Here is a 16,170-nt window from a genome sequence, read left to right as displayed (position 1 = left end):
GGCTGGCGTATGGTCAGCTCATCTGGCGTGTGGGCGTGTGTGTAGTCCTTGTAGTTCCTTCTCCTTCCGTTCCTTCATTCTCGATCACGATCAGCCAGGCTTTCCTAGATTTCTAAAAGCGAAACAGCTACATTTCTCCTGCGATCGGTCCTTTGCTCCGTGCACGAGCTTCCCCTTTGGGAGGGTTTGTTTTCTGCCTGGGCATCCGTTGCACCTGCCTTCTATTTCTGTCATCCTCTGACTGTTTTGTTGTGTGTATTCATCTCTCTTTTCAATATATTTTCATACAAACATAGCTTTTCTTCGCTCATCGCTATGTTCCCCCCCCACTTTCTATCATTGTACGAGGCGCTCTCCTGGGACTCTGCAAAGTTTCCTGTTAATTAGACCCTCACAGCTTCTGGTTCCATTTCATTCCTTGTCCTTTTCATCTTTCAACTCTGCGTTTTCTAGCTTTTTAAAAATCCAGTCTTATTTTGATTTTTAAAAACAAACATAGACTTCTGGGCATGTTCCTGTTCCTCCTCCTCCCACTGCCCTGAAGTAATATTCAACCATTTATTTTTTTCTTGCTTTCTCAATTCTTAAATAAAGACACACTAGAGCAGCCTATGTTCCGAAGTGATCTTTCTGTTTCTTTTCTGTCTTGTTCCTTTCAAAACAGAAATTTAAGAAGGGTTTCCTTGTTTGCTTGGTCTTGCCTCTTATCTTATCTTATCTTATCTTAATCTTATCACCTCCACCATCCTCCTGTATTTCTTGAACTTTACCTGCCCTCCCTAAATGAAAATTAAATATAAAACAATAATTTTTTTTAAAAAAAACTTTATTTGTTTAGATAGCTCTGCTTATCTTTTGCTCTTGTGTGTCTGTGTCCATGTCCATGTGCTTGTGTGGTGTTCCTCCAACGCAATATGTCCCAAAAGCACTACACGCATATTATTTATATTAATTATGCATATTATTTATATTAATTCCATGGTATCCTTCTGGATAGGTTGTCTGGGTTGGGAGCTGGAGGCACTGCACTACAGTGGTTCCGCTCCTACTTGGATGGCCGATTCCAGAAGGTGGTGCTGGGGGATTATTGCTCTGTGCCATGGCAATTGTGCCATGGGGTTCCACAGGGCTCTATTCTATCCCCCATGCTGTTTAACATCTACATGAAACCGCTGGGGGAGGTTATACGGAGGTGTGGGCTGAGGTGCCATCAATATGCAGATGACACCCAGCTCTACCTCTCTTTCTCATCAAAACCAGGTGAGGCAGTGGCTGTTCTGAACCAGTGCCTGGGCACGGTAATGGACTGGATGAGGGCCAAAAAACTGAAACTCAATCCAGACAAGACGGAGGTACTGTTAGTGGGTGGTTCGTCTGCCCGGCTAGGTGATATGCAACCTGTTCTGGAGGGGGTTGCGCTCCCCCTGAAGGATCAGGTTCGTAGTTTGGGGGTGCTCTTGGATCCAGAACTGTCACTTGAGGCACAGGTGAACTCAGTGGCACGGAGCACTTTTTATCAGCTGAGGCTGGTATACCAACTACGCCCTTATCTGGACAGAGATAGCCTAGCTACAGTTATCCATGCTCTGATAACTTCTCGTCTGGATTACTGCAATGCGTTATACGTGGGGTTGCCTTTGAAAACGGTCCGGAAACTTCAGCTGGTCCAAAACAGGGCAGCAAGATTGTTAACAGAGACTGGCCTGCGAGCTCATATTACGCCAGTACTTTTCCAGCTGCACTGGCTGCCAGTCCATTTCCGGGCCCGATTCAAAGTGCTGGTGTTAACATTTAAAGTCCTGAACGGCTTGGGGGCTGGTTACCCGAAGGATCGCCTCCTCCCATATGTGCCTGCCCGGACCTTCAGATCTTCCTCAGCGGCCCTCCTCCGTGAGCCCCTGCCAAAGGAAGTGAGGCGGGTGTCTACTAGGAGCAGGGCATTTTCTGCTGTGGCCCCCCGGCTGTGGAATGAGCTCCCTAGTGAGGTTCTCCTGGCGCCTACATTGTACTCCTTTCGGCGCCAGGTGAAGACCTTTTTATTTTCCCAGGCATTTTAGCTTTCTAAATTTTTATCTTTGCTGTTTTAAATCTGTATTTTAAACTCCTGTACTGCTGCTAGGTTTTATTGTGGTTGTATTGTTATATTGTGGTTTTAATGTTCTATATATTTTAAATTGTTTTATTGTGTGTTGTTTGGTTTTAATTTTTGTGAACCGCCCAGAGAGCTTCGGCTATTGGGCGGTATAGAAATAAATAAATAAATAAATAAAAATAAATTACCTTCTTACTCCAATAACACTCTGCTGGGTGGCAAAGCAGTCCAGCGCAATATGAGGCATCTTTGGGGTGTTGGCAGGGGCAGAGGTGGGTGAGGTGCTGTTGTCACTAGCAGCACCGTTAGGCCCGCTGTCTGTCCCGTAGTCCGGATAGTGTGTCCCGGTGCAGTAGGGCAGCAGAGTGCGGAGGCCAGTCGCAGTGCCACCCAGGCAGCTCATCCTAACAGAAGCACTCGTTGGTATGTAGGAGCGGTAGAACCACCACAGGTCCTGACTCACAGAGTTGCTGTGTCTTCCTGCCTCGGTCAGAAGAACACTGAGAGCCTGAGGTCAGCAGAGATAAACTGGATAATTAATGAGGCTGGACAGCCATCTCTCAGGGATGCTCTGACTTGGATTCCTGCATTGGGCAGGGGGTTGGACTCCATGGCCTTGTAGGCCCCTTCCAGCCCTACTATTCCATGATTCTATGATTCTAAAAGCACTTGCAGCACTCTCTCTTCAGCTCCCTAGAATCAGGTTTTACATTAAAACCTGTTTGAGTTTTGGCAGAAGTGCTCTGGCAAGAAAACCCCAAACACTGAAATATCAAAAATACTCATGTTGTGTGTGCTAGAAATAAGCAACAGCAGATAGAAGAAAGCTCTTCCAGCCTCCCTGCCAGGTAATGTGTATATGCAGCCATAGAGAGGCTGAGACAGTGATTCTTCATAGAATCATAGACTAGTAGGGTTGGAAGGGGCCTACAAGACCATCGAGTCCAACCCCCTGCTCGGTGCAGGAATCCAAGTCAGAGCATCCCCAACAGATGACTGTCCAGCCTAGGGATGTTGGAGAATCCCGCCACAGACTCCTGGAGTCTGTGGTGGAACAGGGCAATCCCCCCTGCCACCCTGCGGAATCCCCCTGGAACGGACCCTACCTGGCGGTGGCGGCAGCTCCAGCAGTGGCAGCGGCTCCGGGTTGTCTTCCGGGCTGCTGCGGCCACAAATGGCGTCCTGCGTAGGGGACGCCATTTGCGTCCCTACGCTAGGCTGTAATAAGCTACGTATATATTTATGTTGCCTATCACGGCTAAAGTGGGGACACAAATGGCGGCTGCTATGTGAGGAATCCACCTGCAGGGGGGAAGTGATCCGTTCCTCCCCCCGGAATCCTCTTTGGCTGGCTCTGCTCTGTGGCAATTCCGCGGAGCCGCTGGCCAGCTCCAAGCGCCAGCGATACGGCCGCCATGTACGGCTGCCATGTACGGCTGCATTTACCTTAAACGAAGGCCTTTACAGCCGCAAATGGCATCCTGGACACCATTTGCGTCCACAGTCAGTCCCTTCAGCCAGTGATACGGCATGGCGGCCGTATCGCTGGAAATCTGGAGCTGGAGGATCCCGCCGAAGAGGATTCCATGGGAGGCGGAGGTAAGTGTTCCGTTCTGCCACGGACTCCAGGGGGCCGGATTCTTTAGAATCCGGCCTCATTGGAGTCTGTGGCGGAATTCTCTGCCATCTGTACATCTCCCTTCCCCGTAGGATTCAGTTTAAAGCCCTCCTGATGACGTTCTTCATGCTGTGGCCAAACACATTCTTCCCGCCCTTTGTGAGGTGCAACCCGTCCCTTGCCAACAGCCCATCCTCCAGGAAGTGTAGCCCGTGGTCCCAGAATCCAAATCTCTCTCGTCGGCACCACCTTCGTAGCCAGTCATTCACCCGGAGTATTTTTCGTTCCCTTCCTATCCCTCTTCTAACTACTGGAAGGATGGATGAGAAAACTATCTGGGCCCCAAAGTTCTGGAGTTTCCTGCCCAAAGCTTCGAAGTCTGACGTGATCTCTTCGTAGCTCCGCTTGGCGGTATTTGTTCCCACATGGATGAGAAGAAAGGGATGCCTGTCAGTGGGCTTCATGAGTGCAGGCAACCTTTCAGTCAGAATAAACTGAAACAACTCTTCAGAATAAACTTGTTTTGCGCTTCAGAGAAGTGCTTCTGCAGAGATTAGGCAGAGTGACCCCTGCTTCAACATGCTATCCCTTCTGACTCTGCTTTGACTTTCAGGTAAAATGCAAAATCCACCTGCCCCTAGCACACACGCCAGTGGGCTGAACTGCCTGTGCTTCAGGGTGTGTGATGCCCTCGAGGGGGCCTGGGAGGGGTCTGTGTGTCACGCATGTCCGTGGACACAGAGAGAAGTTATAGCTCTTTGCTTTCTGAGGTTTTGTGGAAAAAATCAAATTTGACCAGAACCTTGCACTCAAACCATTGGCCAAAGTGCCTGGACTTTGGTGGGTGGGATGCTCTTGAGGGAGTCTGGGAGAGGCCCAGGTTTCAGATGCATGCACGGAAGCAGGGAGAAGTTAGAGGTCTTTGCTTTGGGAGTTTTCCTGGAAAAACTCAAATTTCACCTGCGCCTAGCACACAAGCCAGTGGGCCAAACTGCCCAGGCTTTGGGGGGTGCAATTCCCTCGAGGGGGACTGGGAGGGGCCATGGTGTCACATAAGTGTGTGGAAACAGGGAGATGTTACAGCTCTTTGCTTTGAGAGTTTCTTTGGAAAATGTCAGATTTTAACTCGACCTAGCACAAAAACCACTGGGCCAAACTGTCTGACATTTTGCAGGTGGCCTCCTCTCCAAGGTGGTGGGGATGTCTCCAAATGTTATTGTTGTATCTTAAAAACTAAAAGAAGTACAGCCATTTGTGTTTTCCTATGCAAGTCAATGGGAAAACACCAAAAATGGGCGATCCAGTTATCCAAATCTTGCTTCAGATTCAGATCCGAGTCAAAGTGGAGAGGGTCTGAATTGGTCCGAGGCAGATAGGGGTCACTTTGGAGGATCTGAAGTGGCATCTGAAGTGGATCGGGGGTCCGTGGACAGCCCTACTAATAACTGCCTCCTTTATGGAGGGGGCACCACTCCCTCTCTCAAGGAGGAGTTTACAACTTCCTAGACCCAGCCAGATATCCTCTCCTTCTTTGGTGTGATAAGCCATGACAGGCAAGGGTCAAGTACACAGGTGGTTGACCAGACTTGGCCAAGCACCTTGTCCGCATCCTTGGACCTCAATAACTGAAACTCATGCAATAAAACTGGACCAGATGGTGGTCTGGACACCTGTTCTAATGGAAATGCATTAATCGTGGTTTCCAATTCATGACGAAACTGGGTGACTTTGTCTTCAAAGTGCCATGCAAATTTGTGACAGCATGCTACTGAGGTTTCCACAAGTTCTCTCCCTGGCCCAGAGTATAGCAAGCCATGAACCACTTGGAATTCTGCTGGATGACATGGAGAAGATGCAATGGTGGTGGAAAAGAAATCTCTCTTTGCCATCCTTACCGCCACAGAGTAGGCTCTCTAATGAGCTCTAGCCTGTGTTCATCAGACTTGGCACGATTTTTCCTCTACCAGCATTCTAGCCAGCTCCCCTTTTGCTTCATTGCTCTCAGCTCAGGTGTATACCAAGGAGCTGGCCCAGCTGTGCTCAGAAGGAGAGGGCACTTGGGTGCAATAGTGTCAACCGCCCGAGTCATCTCTGCATTCCACAGAGCAACCTGGGCTTCAACAGGAGTGCCAGCCATACCGGCAGGAAAATCCCCCGGAGCCCTCGGGAATCCATCAGAGTCCATTAGCCTCTGGGGGCGGACCATTTTAATGGGCCCCTCACCCTTGCAGAGGGTAAAGGCTGCCAAGAGTCTAACCCTCAAAAGGAAGTGATCCAACTATGACAAGAGAACAGATGTTAATTTCAGATCACCATCCTCCTGCCCAGTTGAGAAAACCAGGTCAAGCGTGTGTCCTTTTACATGTGTTGGGCTGATGGCATGTTGAGACAGCCTCATGGTTGTCATGGCAGCCATGAAGTCCTGAGCTGCCCTGGATACAGCAATCTCAGCATGGAAGTTGAGATCCCCCAGAACCATCATCCTAGGGGTCCTCAACACCAAATCTGAGACCACCTCCACCAGCTCAGGCAGGGCATCTGATGGATAGCAGGGTGGGCGGCGCACCAGCAGAATCCCTAATCTGTCCCAGATACCCAGCACAAGGTACAGACATTCAAGATTGGCACTCGAATGAGCAGGAAGCCTAAGAGGGAAAGAGGATCTCTGTAGACCACAGCAATCCCTCCTCCCCCACCCTCAAGCCAGTGCTGCACCGAGTACCCAGGAGGGCACAGCTGGGAGAGAGCGACCCCTCCCAGTTCCCCCACCCAGGTCTCAGTAATACATGCCAGGCTGGCTAGCTCATCCACAGTCAAATAATTAACATTACAGAGGTTAAAGGATAGAAAGCAGAGAGTAGGAATAAATGGTAACTTCTCCCAATGGAGGGATGTCAACCGTGGGGCCCCATAGGGACCAAATCTTTTCAAATTATTCATAAGTGATCTGGAATTAGGAGTGAGCAGTGAAGTGGCCAAGAGGGGTTGTGGTGGACAGCTTGATAAAAATGTCAACCCCAAGTGCAGCTGCGGTGAAAAAAGCAAATCCCATGTTGGGCCTGATCAGGAAAGGCACTGAAGATCAGACCACCTGTCAATGCCATACTGCCCTCAGATGAATCTGTGGCGCAACACTCGGAATACTGTGTACAGTTTCAGCCACTGCACCAAAAAGGATATTGTAGAGTCAGAAAAAGTTCAGAAAAGGGCAACTAAAACGATCAAAGGGCTGGAGCAACTCCCCTATGAGGAAAGATTACAACATCTGGGCCTGTTTAGCTTAGAAAAAAAAGGAGGGCCAGGGGAGACATGATAAGGTAAAGGTAAAGGTGTCCCCGGCCAGTCATGTCCGACTCTAGGGTGTGGTGCTCATCTCCGTTTCTAAGCCGAAGAGCCAGCGCTGTCCGAAGACGCTTCCGTGGCCATGTGGCCGGCATGACTGAACACCGAGGTGCACGGAACGCTGTTACCTTTCCCGCCGAAGCGGCACCTATTTATCTACTTGCAATTTCTTGCTTTCGAACTGCTAGGTTGGCAGGAGCTGGGACTGAAGACGGGAGCTCACTCCGTCACGCGGCACTCGGGTCTCGAACTGCTGTCCTGCCGACCTTCCGGTCTGCAGTTCAGCGTCTCAACCATTAAGCCACCATGGTCCCTTGGAGACATGATAGAGGTGTACAAAATTATGCATGGTGTGGAGAAAGTGGACAGGGAGACATTTCCCCCCTCTTTTCATAATACTAGAACATAATGGAGTCATCCCGTGAAGCTGATTGGTGGACAGATAATTGAATGAAGCTGATTCAGGACAGATAAAAGAGTGTCCTTCACACAGCTCATAGCTGAACTATGGAACTCACTTCCACAAGATGTAGTGATGACCACCAACTTGGATGGCTTTAAAAGGGGGTTGGACAAATGCATGGAGGAGAAGGCTATCAGTGGCTACTAGTCCTGATGGCTCTATGCTACCTCCAGTATCAGAGGCAGTATGCCTACATACACCAGTTGCAGGGGAACTTGAGTGAAAGGGTGCTGTTGTACTCATATCCTACTTGTGGGTTCATACAGGCAGCTGGTTGGTCACTGAGTGCATAGAAGGCTGGACTAGATGGACCTTGGGTTGATCCAGCATCGCTCTTCTTATGTTCTAGTTTAGTTCTGTTTGGATGAGAAAGCAATGTAGACAAGGCTGTACCAAACTGACAAGGACTGTTTTTCAGCCGGTTCACTCATCCCAACACCAGCTGTTTTGTTTTGCCTGTATTTGGGGGTTGAGCGAAATTCTTTTTGGGGGAAGAGAATAATCACAATCATCTTCATCAACATGACTTTATATGCCACCTTGCCACATAAATGTGTGCAAAGTGGCCCACAACACAAGAACCGCAATGCAAAAAGAAGAATACATCTCAACACTTTATTGCGATAAACAGTCTAGTAACAAATCATTTCAAAACATAAGCCAAATATGTTAAGACTTCCCAGTGCGGACTGGCATTAATACATGGTACAACCAGCATCCAGTGTCCCCAAACTGTGAAGTCAGGAAATTTCAACCAGATTCTTTTTACAGCCTGCAGCTAAATTGGAGCAGCCCCCATTTTGTTTTGGCAACAAAGCCCTGTCCTGAGGTCCTTTTTGAAAGCTTAGAGTGGACAGCAGTTGAATATCCACAGAAAAAATTATTTTATTTATTATTTATTTATTATTAAATTTATTAATCGCCCATCTGGCTGGTCACCCAGCCACTCTGGGCGATGTACAACATACAATAAAGCAGTTTAAAACAATAAAATTCTACAATAAAAACATTTCCTAAAATACCCTAACCCACCCCAAATGCCTGCCTGAACAACCACGTTTTTAATGCACGACGGAAGCTCATTAAAGAGGGGGCATGGCGGAGTTCCCTAGGGAGGGAGTTCCACAGAGTGGGGGCCACCACAGAAAAGGCCCTCTCCCTCGTCCCCACCAGTCTAGCTGTCCTGGCTGATGGGACAGAGAGAAGGCCATCCGAGGCTGATCTTGTTAAGCGGCCTGTCTGGTGTTGCTGGAGGCGCTCCTTAAGATAGGCTGGGCCGGAACCATATAGGGTTTTAAAGGTCAAAACCAACACCTTGAATTTGGCCCGGAAAACAACTGGTAACCAGTGCAACTCCTTCAGCACTGGAGTGATGTGATCTCGCCGGCAGCTGCCTTTAATCAGGCGAGCCACCGCGTTCTGTACCAGCTGCAGCTTCCGAACCGTCTTCAAGGGTAACCCCACATAGAGCGCATTACAGTAGTCTAAACGAGAGGAGACCAGGGCATGTACTACCGATGGGAGCAGATGGTCGGGAAGGAAGGAGCGCAGCCGCCGTATCAGATGGAGTTGATACAGCGCTGTCCGGCTCACAGCTGACACCTGAGCCTCCATGGACAGCTGGGAGTCCAAAATGACCCCCAGGCTGCGGACCTGGTCTTTCACGGGTAGCCATACCCCATTCAACACCAGGTCAACATCCCCCAGCCCCCTCTTGTCTCCCACCAAAAGTACCTCGGTCTTGTCAGGGTTCAGCTTCAGCTTATTCCTCCCCATCCAGCCACTCACCGTCTCCAGACAGTTGGACAGGGATTCTATAGCCAACCTTGGTGAAGATTTAAACGAGAGGTAGAGCTGCGTGTCATCCACATATTGATGACACTGCACCCCAAACCTCCTGATGATAGCCCCCAACGGTTTCACATAGATGTTAAATAGCATCGGGGAGAGGATGGAACCCTGGGGCACCCCACAAGTAAGTGGCCACGGGTCCGAAACCTCCTCTCCCAGTGCTACCCTCTGATACCTGCCAGAGAGGAAGGACCGGAACCACCGCAATACGGTGTCCCCAATGCCCAACCCCTCCAGGCGGTCCAGGAGGATACCATGGTCAACGGTATCAAAAGCCGCTGAGAGGTCGAGGAGAACAGGGAAGGAGCATTCACCCCTATCCAGAGCCCTCCTCATATCATCTACCAAGGCGACCAAGGCCGTTTCTGTCCCATGCCCAGGCCTGAAGCCCGACTGAAATGGGTCTAGATAATCAGTTTCTTCCAAGTGTGCCTTCAACTGCACCGCCACCACCCGCTCAATCACCTTGCCCCAAAATGGCAGATTTGAGACTGGGCGAAAGTTGTTCAGAACTTGAAAAATGCAGTTTCATGGAGTGAGCAGATTGTTCCTGCAGCAACTCATTTTATTCAAGAGATGTAGTACAATTAAATACCTCTCCAAACAAAAGGCCATTACTGAAGAGCCCTTGCTGAAAACAAACAGGCACGGTGTGCTGTCCCATGCGACCGTATTTTTAAACCTGGACTACTAGGAAAAATGTGGGGTTTTATGTTTGGATTTCTTTCATTTTTATAAGAATATCTTGCAAAAATACCAAAGATGCTTTATTTGAAAGCAGACCCCAAGGGTTTAAAAAGACATACCATGCCGTCTTTTATCAGAGACTAACAGAGCAATCCTATGCCTATCTAATCAGAAGTAAACCCTGTTAAGTTCAGTGGCACTTACTCCCAAGAAAATGTGCTGAAGAATCAGCAAAATGATTCAGAGAAACAGATTTGGGGGAGAGGCCATTTCACTAAACCATTTCTCCTCAAATTATTGGGATAATTGCACAAATTTTGGGTAAATCGCTGTTTCTCCCCAAGTCTCCATCTGACTGGTGACTTATGCTGTTGGTATAATACTTGTCTTGTTTAGTAAAAATATGCAAACTGAACATATTTTATTGTATAAAATAAAAATAATAAATGCATATATTGGATGCAAACAGACATTTGTAGAACAGTAGGAATCCCATTGACCCCGGGTGGATCAGGTTCTCAAGGAGAGCCCCTGCACGCCTGGGTGCTTCCTCTTCAGCCAATGTACAGTTCCAGGCCTTCTGTCTGTGCCCCCTCCTCATCTCCCTCTGAACTGAAAATACGACTACAAACTCTTTATCTGTGCCATCCCACCAGCTGAAACCTTCCAACACCTAACAGGTAGCACATTTCAAGAATGAAGAGATATTCACAGTTATCATGGAATATTAAAATTTGTTTGCTAAGTTCCTCATAATTATCAGGTGGAACTTAGGCAAACCGTATCAATAGGCTCATGACTGCCAAGTCCACAGCACTACATTGAGTGGGGCTGATCTCAAGCTGTGGAATGAGGTTGGCCGCATCACGCTGGGTCAAAGTCAGGCGCCCGTCCTGCCCAGCGGTGGCTTTCCAGGGCGGCAGCAGCACTTTCCTAGTCGTGTTTCAGAAGAAGTAACAAGGCAGTTCTGGAATGACTTGCAGTGCAGTCCTATGCATGTCTACTTAGAAGTAAGCCCCACTGAGTTCAATGGGAGTTACTCCCAAGCAAGTGTGCATATGCTTGCAGCCTCAGGGCACAACCCAATGCATGCTGAGGCAGAAAAGAAGTCCTACAGCTCCCAGCACTCCACAGCCAGCCATGGGGCGTGCTGGGAGTTCTAGGACTGCTTTTCTGCCTCAGCATGCATCAGGTTGTGCCCTTAATGGTTTTGCGGAAGTGAGTTATTCACTTCCATTCAAGTCCATCCCAGCAGTTGGATGGTTTGGGAACCCCCCCCCCGAAACACTTCCCGTCCTTGGAGTGAAAGGATCAGGGCCAGCGAGAGTGCAGAGGCCAAGAGGCCACAAGCAGCTCCAGCTGTGGGGAGCTACAGAAATGTCATCCACCCATTCACCCTTCCGTCACTCTCCATACATGCTTCCTTCCCTTTTGAGAGTGGTCTCAATAAAGCAGGCCGTTTAAAAAAGACTTTCTGCTATCAGCATCCTTTGGACCTCGTGGCAGTGTTGAGGCTTGGAGGCCAACGAGGGAGCCAATCATCCCAGGTCCTGGCTGGGCTGCAGGGGCCCTCGAGGTGTCTGAAACAGGCAGCATAAATAACTCGCTAAAGAGGGGAGCTGGCATTTCCTCAGGACGGGCCACTGCCGGCTGGACAGTTTGGTGAGTGGGAGATGCCACCACTCCGACTGGGGCAGGATTGTGCCGAGTGCTCCACAGGGTGAGGAGGCACTTGACGAATGGGAGCCTTTGCAGCGAGGCAATGACCGAGGACTGTTCCCATTTGCCGAAGGTGCCGAGTTCTGTATGGTGCCCCTCGTGCTGTCGCCACCACAAAAAGCCATTGGGCCTGTATGGAACTAGAATTGCTAGCAATGCCGATGGCACTCCCTGTTCCGGTGCAATGACATTTTCTTGCCACTCAGAAGATGGCGACTGTGATGCTAGGGGAAGACAACTGTGGACAGGGGATGTGTGTCACCAGCTCAAGAGGAGAAACTTCTAGGGCTGGAGGAGGGGCGCAGCTGGGGCTCTGGCTACCGGGAGTCCAGCCAGCCTTAGTGACCAAGCCAGCTACCCTGAGTGAGACCATTGTTTGATCTGCCCAATATTTTGTACCCAGACTCTCTAAGATCTCTGGGACCAGGCCATTTCCCCAAGGAGAATAGATTTGGGGCCTGCCTTCCACTTAGGAGTCCATCGACCTTTCACTTAGCAGTTTCACGGGTTTCGGCTACTGACACTCAGCCACTGCAGAGCAAAGGAATCGCTCTTTCCATGCAACCAGGGAGCAGAAGATCCTCTAGCTTGGTGCTTGGGATATGCTGCTTTCCAGTAGCACAGGCCTGCAGTTAGCACAGCCCCAAAGGAGCCTGAGGTCCAGTGCTGGCTTCACTCACACTCTGTTCCCTGCACATTTTTCTGTTTATCCCAGATGGTGGGGTTCAGATGCACACACACACGCGCGGCAATGGTAGGTCATGACTATAGCCTACGAGTATAAATGGATTTCATGTTTAGGTATATAATATGCATCTGAAATTCTCATCCACATATTTCCTCCAGAAAATGCTCATCTTATCTTCCACTACCCTGCTTTCAACAGTGGCCAACCAGTTGCCCCGATGGGAAGCCCATAAACAGAGCTTGGTCATTGTTCCAAAGTGGTACCGAAGGGTTAGGCATCCTCCATTCTTCTTCTTCTTCTTCTTCTTCTTCTTCTTCTTCTTCTTCTTCTTCTTTTTCTTCTTTTCCTTCTCATTTCTGAATTTTGTATGGAGTGATGTTTATGCACAATTTGCCTGAGCTTTCAGTTACTTTGGGTCATTTCTGTCTCCTGCTGCCCCGCTCTGTGCATTACTGATGTTCATATATGCAAGGCCAAAATGATGCAAAGAAGCAATTTGTTATGATGGACAGGATTCTTTTTGTGCAGTGTTCTAGTGAAGATCACGGACACAAGGATGAATTCATACAGTATTGCAAAAGAGCACACCTTGATGTCATTGCGCATATGATTGTATCCAGATGTTTTGAGTTTGGTGCTTTTAGCAGTGTGTGAGAAAGCATGTGTACATAAGGGATTGAAAGTGAAAAGTGGATTCTGAGCAGACAGGAGTATTTTGTTTATACTTTGGCTCCACTAATTTAATAAAGGGGAATTCATTGTTATGGTTTGGGGATGGCCTGAATGACCTTTCACGGGTCCCTTACAGCCCAGGGCCTCCAACTGCAAAGAGATTTAGGATCCCTTCCACCTCTGTAATTCTGGACTCTATGGGCATCTCTACACCAGCCTAAAATCCTGCATTTAAAAGGGGGCTGTCTGCTTCTGTTTTAAATGCAGGATCACGACGACTCCCTTTTTCACCTGCTTCCTTCCCCGCCCGCCGCCTTCCCTCCCCTTCTCCCCATATCTGAGTCTTCCATTATCTTTCATGGATCTCACTCATCTTCTTGCTGCTTTCCCTCTTTTCACGGAGGGAACTCAAGCGGAACACAACGGGGTAATTTGATAGCTCATTATCTGTGATCTGTTTAAAAACGGAACAAAGGGCATTTGGTGCAGGAGACGCCCTGGAGGGTCACAGCGTCATGTAAAGAGCCTGCAAATGTCCGTGAAGGAGCCGTCTTGGTCGCAGGATGAAAGCTCCGTGTGAAGGAGCCCCAAGGCTTCTGTACGTAGACCTATCAGCGTAGGTGCCTTGAGGCAATGCCTCTTAGGACCTGAAAAAAAGGCAGCTGGTGGCAGGTAACATTCTGGTGATGTGTTTCCATGGGAGCTGGGCTGGCCCCAGAAGGCACAGGGGATGGGCAGAGGTGACGCCTCTTTCTTCCCCCACCCCACTAGGCAAGGGGAGGGGGCGGGGAGCTCTGTGTGTGATAGGAAGCCAGTCTGTGCTGGAACTGGGCCTGAAAGGCAGGTGGAGAGATGTCTTTGTTCTCTGCAGGAAATCCTGTGGCGCTTGGGTCCCCCTGGACATCTGACGGGGAGCAGGAGGCTGTTGAAGTGTTAATGCTGTGGACGCCCATCATTATGCTCCGCCTGTGTATAAATGTTGGATCACAGAAGCACCACACATCTCCAGCGACCTCCATCTAAAGAAACTGATCCCTGGGAAGTGCTGGTACCTCTGAAAAGTTTCATGTGTGGGCACGCGTGCAACAATATCTTTCTGTTTGGGTGTATGATTAATCTATTTGTGGGAATGATTTTTTTGATTCCTAAAAATTAGTGATGGGTTCTTGCTCTGTAGAATAGTAGGGTGCTGTGCGTGAGCCAGGAGCTCCCTGTTTCAAATCTCATCTCACGAAAATGTAGGTAAGGACATTTAGAGTGCAATCATCTATACTGTAGGTCTATTCAGAAGTAAGTGCCATTGAGGTTAATGGGACTTACTCTCAGGTAAGTGAATATAGGATTGCAGCCTTAGTGTCCTTAGATAAGCTGTCCCCTCTCCTCATTGCAATAGGGGATAATACTATTGGCTTATATTATATAGTAATGGCAAGGTATTATCAAGTATAATAATAGGACCTCCTTTGCCCCTAACTTGTGTCCAGTAGCATGGAATGATGGTCTCCCTTGCAGTGTGCTGATACGATGCCAGTGTTCTACAATGCCTGTGTCAGCCCATCTACTTTCTCCCTCATGGGCATCCCTCAGCTGGAAGCAGCCCATGTATGGATCTCCATCCCATTTTGCTCCATGTACATCATTGCTGTTGTGGGGAACTGCACCATCCTGTTCATCATCAAGGCTGAGCCAACCCTCCACGAGCCGATGTACCTCTTCCTCTCAATGCTGGCGGTCATCGACTTGGTTCTCTCCTCCTCCACAATGCCCAAGCTGCTCGACATCTTCTGGTTTGACAACAAAGACATCAGCTTCCACGCCTGCCTCTTCCAGATGTTCATCATCCATTCTTTTGCCACCATGGAGTCTGGGATCTTCCTTGCTATGGCTTTTGACCGTTATGTGGCCATATGTGCCCCACTGAGGCACAAAGTGATCTTAACCCATTCCACCATTGCCAAGATTGGGCTGGCAGCCGCTCTGCGGGGCTTCCTGTACATCTCTCCGCTGCCCCTGCTTGTCAGGCAGTTCAGCTACTATCGCACCAGTGTCATTGCCCATTCCTACTGCGAGCACATGGCGGTGGTGATGCTGTCCTGTGAGGACATCTCCATCAGTAACATCTATGGCATGACAGTTGGCTTCCTGGTACTCACTGGGGACTCCCTCTGCATTGGATTGTCCTATGTGCTTATCTTCCGGGCAGTGATGAGTCTGGCCACCACGGAGGCCCGCCTTAAATCCTTCAGCACGTGCACTGCGCACATCTGTGCCATCTTGGCTTTCTATATCCCCATAGCAGTGTCTTCCCTGACTCACCGCTTTGGCCACAACGTGGCTCCCCCAACTCACATCCTCCTGGCCAACGTCTACCTCATCATTCCTCCCGTCTTGAACCCCATCGTGTATGCTGCCCGGACCAAAGAAATCCAGAACAAGCTGGCAAAGATCCTGACTTGGGCCAGAAGACAAGCCAGAAGCCTTCTGTAAGCTTCGTAGCTACTCTTTGTGGGAGCTTTATTCCTTGTGTAATGGCTTGGATAGGCAGATAAAAGCCTCTTTCCAAGGAAGTACTGAACCTGCTCAAGAGGGAGAGACTTTGAACCCCTGTTGTAAATACCAAGACCTGTATGAGGCATAAGTCATGCCATGGCTACAGAACTTCCCTATGGCATCATGTTCTCCCAGCCTTATTTAAATGCAATTACATTGTAGGCCAGCTCATTCATGTACCAGTGGGCCTCCAATTTGGTGTGATAAGTTCAGCACGTAATATGCCTCTTTATCCTCCCCCCCCCCTTGACCTATCCCACTTGCATTTGGTAGTCTCCTGTTTGTTGGTTTATTAAGGATGATTTTTTCATTTCAGTGTGCAGTAGCTTTTCTAACAATGTACTTCATTTCTCATCATGAAAGAGGTTGGTCAATTAATAAAGTATTTTTGGCTGGCATGAATTATTTGGAGTTGTTGCTTGGTGCTGCCTCTGTACCATCCGCCCCGAGCTCTATCAGAGCTGGCACGGTGTTGTGGTGAGGCTGTC

The 16,170-nt window shown here is 49.0% G+C and overlaps 1 protein-coding gene across 1 annotated transcript; it reads left to right on the top strand.

Moving 5' to 3' along the window:
- Positions 1 to 14,656: 14,656 nt before the first annotated feature.
- LOC146349218 (olfactory receptor 52M1-like) lies at positions 14,657 to 15,619 on the top strand. The gene has a single exon (XM_084842129.1). The coding sequence runs from the start codon at positions 14,657 to 14,659 to the stop codon at positions 15,617 to 15,619; it is 963 nt and encodes a 320-aa protein (XP_084698255.1).
- Positions 15,620 to 16,170: the final 551 nt, after the last annotated feature.

This window comes from Heloderma suspectum, chromosome 3, assembly GCF_057233095.1.
Source record: "Heloderma suspectum isolate Gila_16-S chromosome 3, 16-S_ref, whole genome shotgun sequence".
NCBI classification, from domain to species: domain Eukaryota; kingdom Metazoa; phylum Chordata; class Lepidosauria; order Squamata; family Helodermatidae; genus Heloderma; species Heloderma suspectum.
This window is presented reverse-complemented; position numbering and strand designations above follow the sequence as displayed.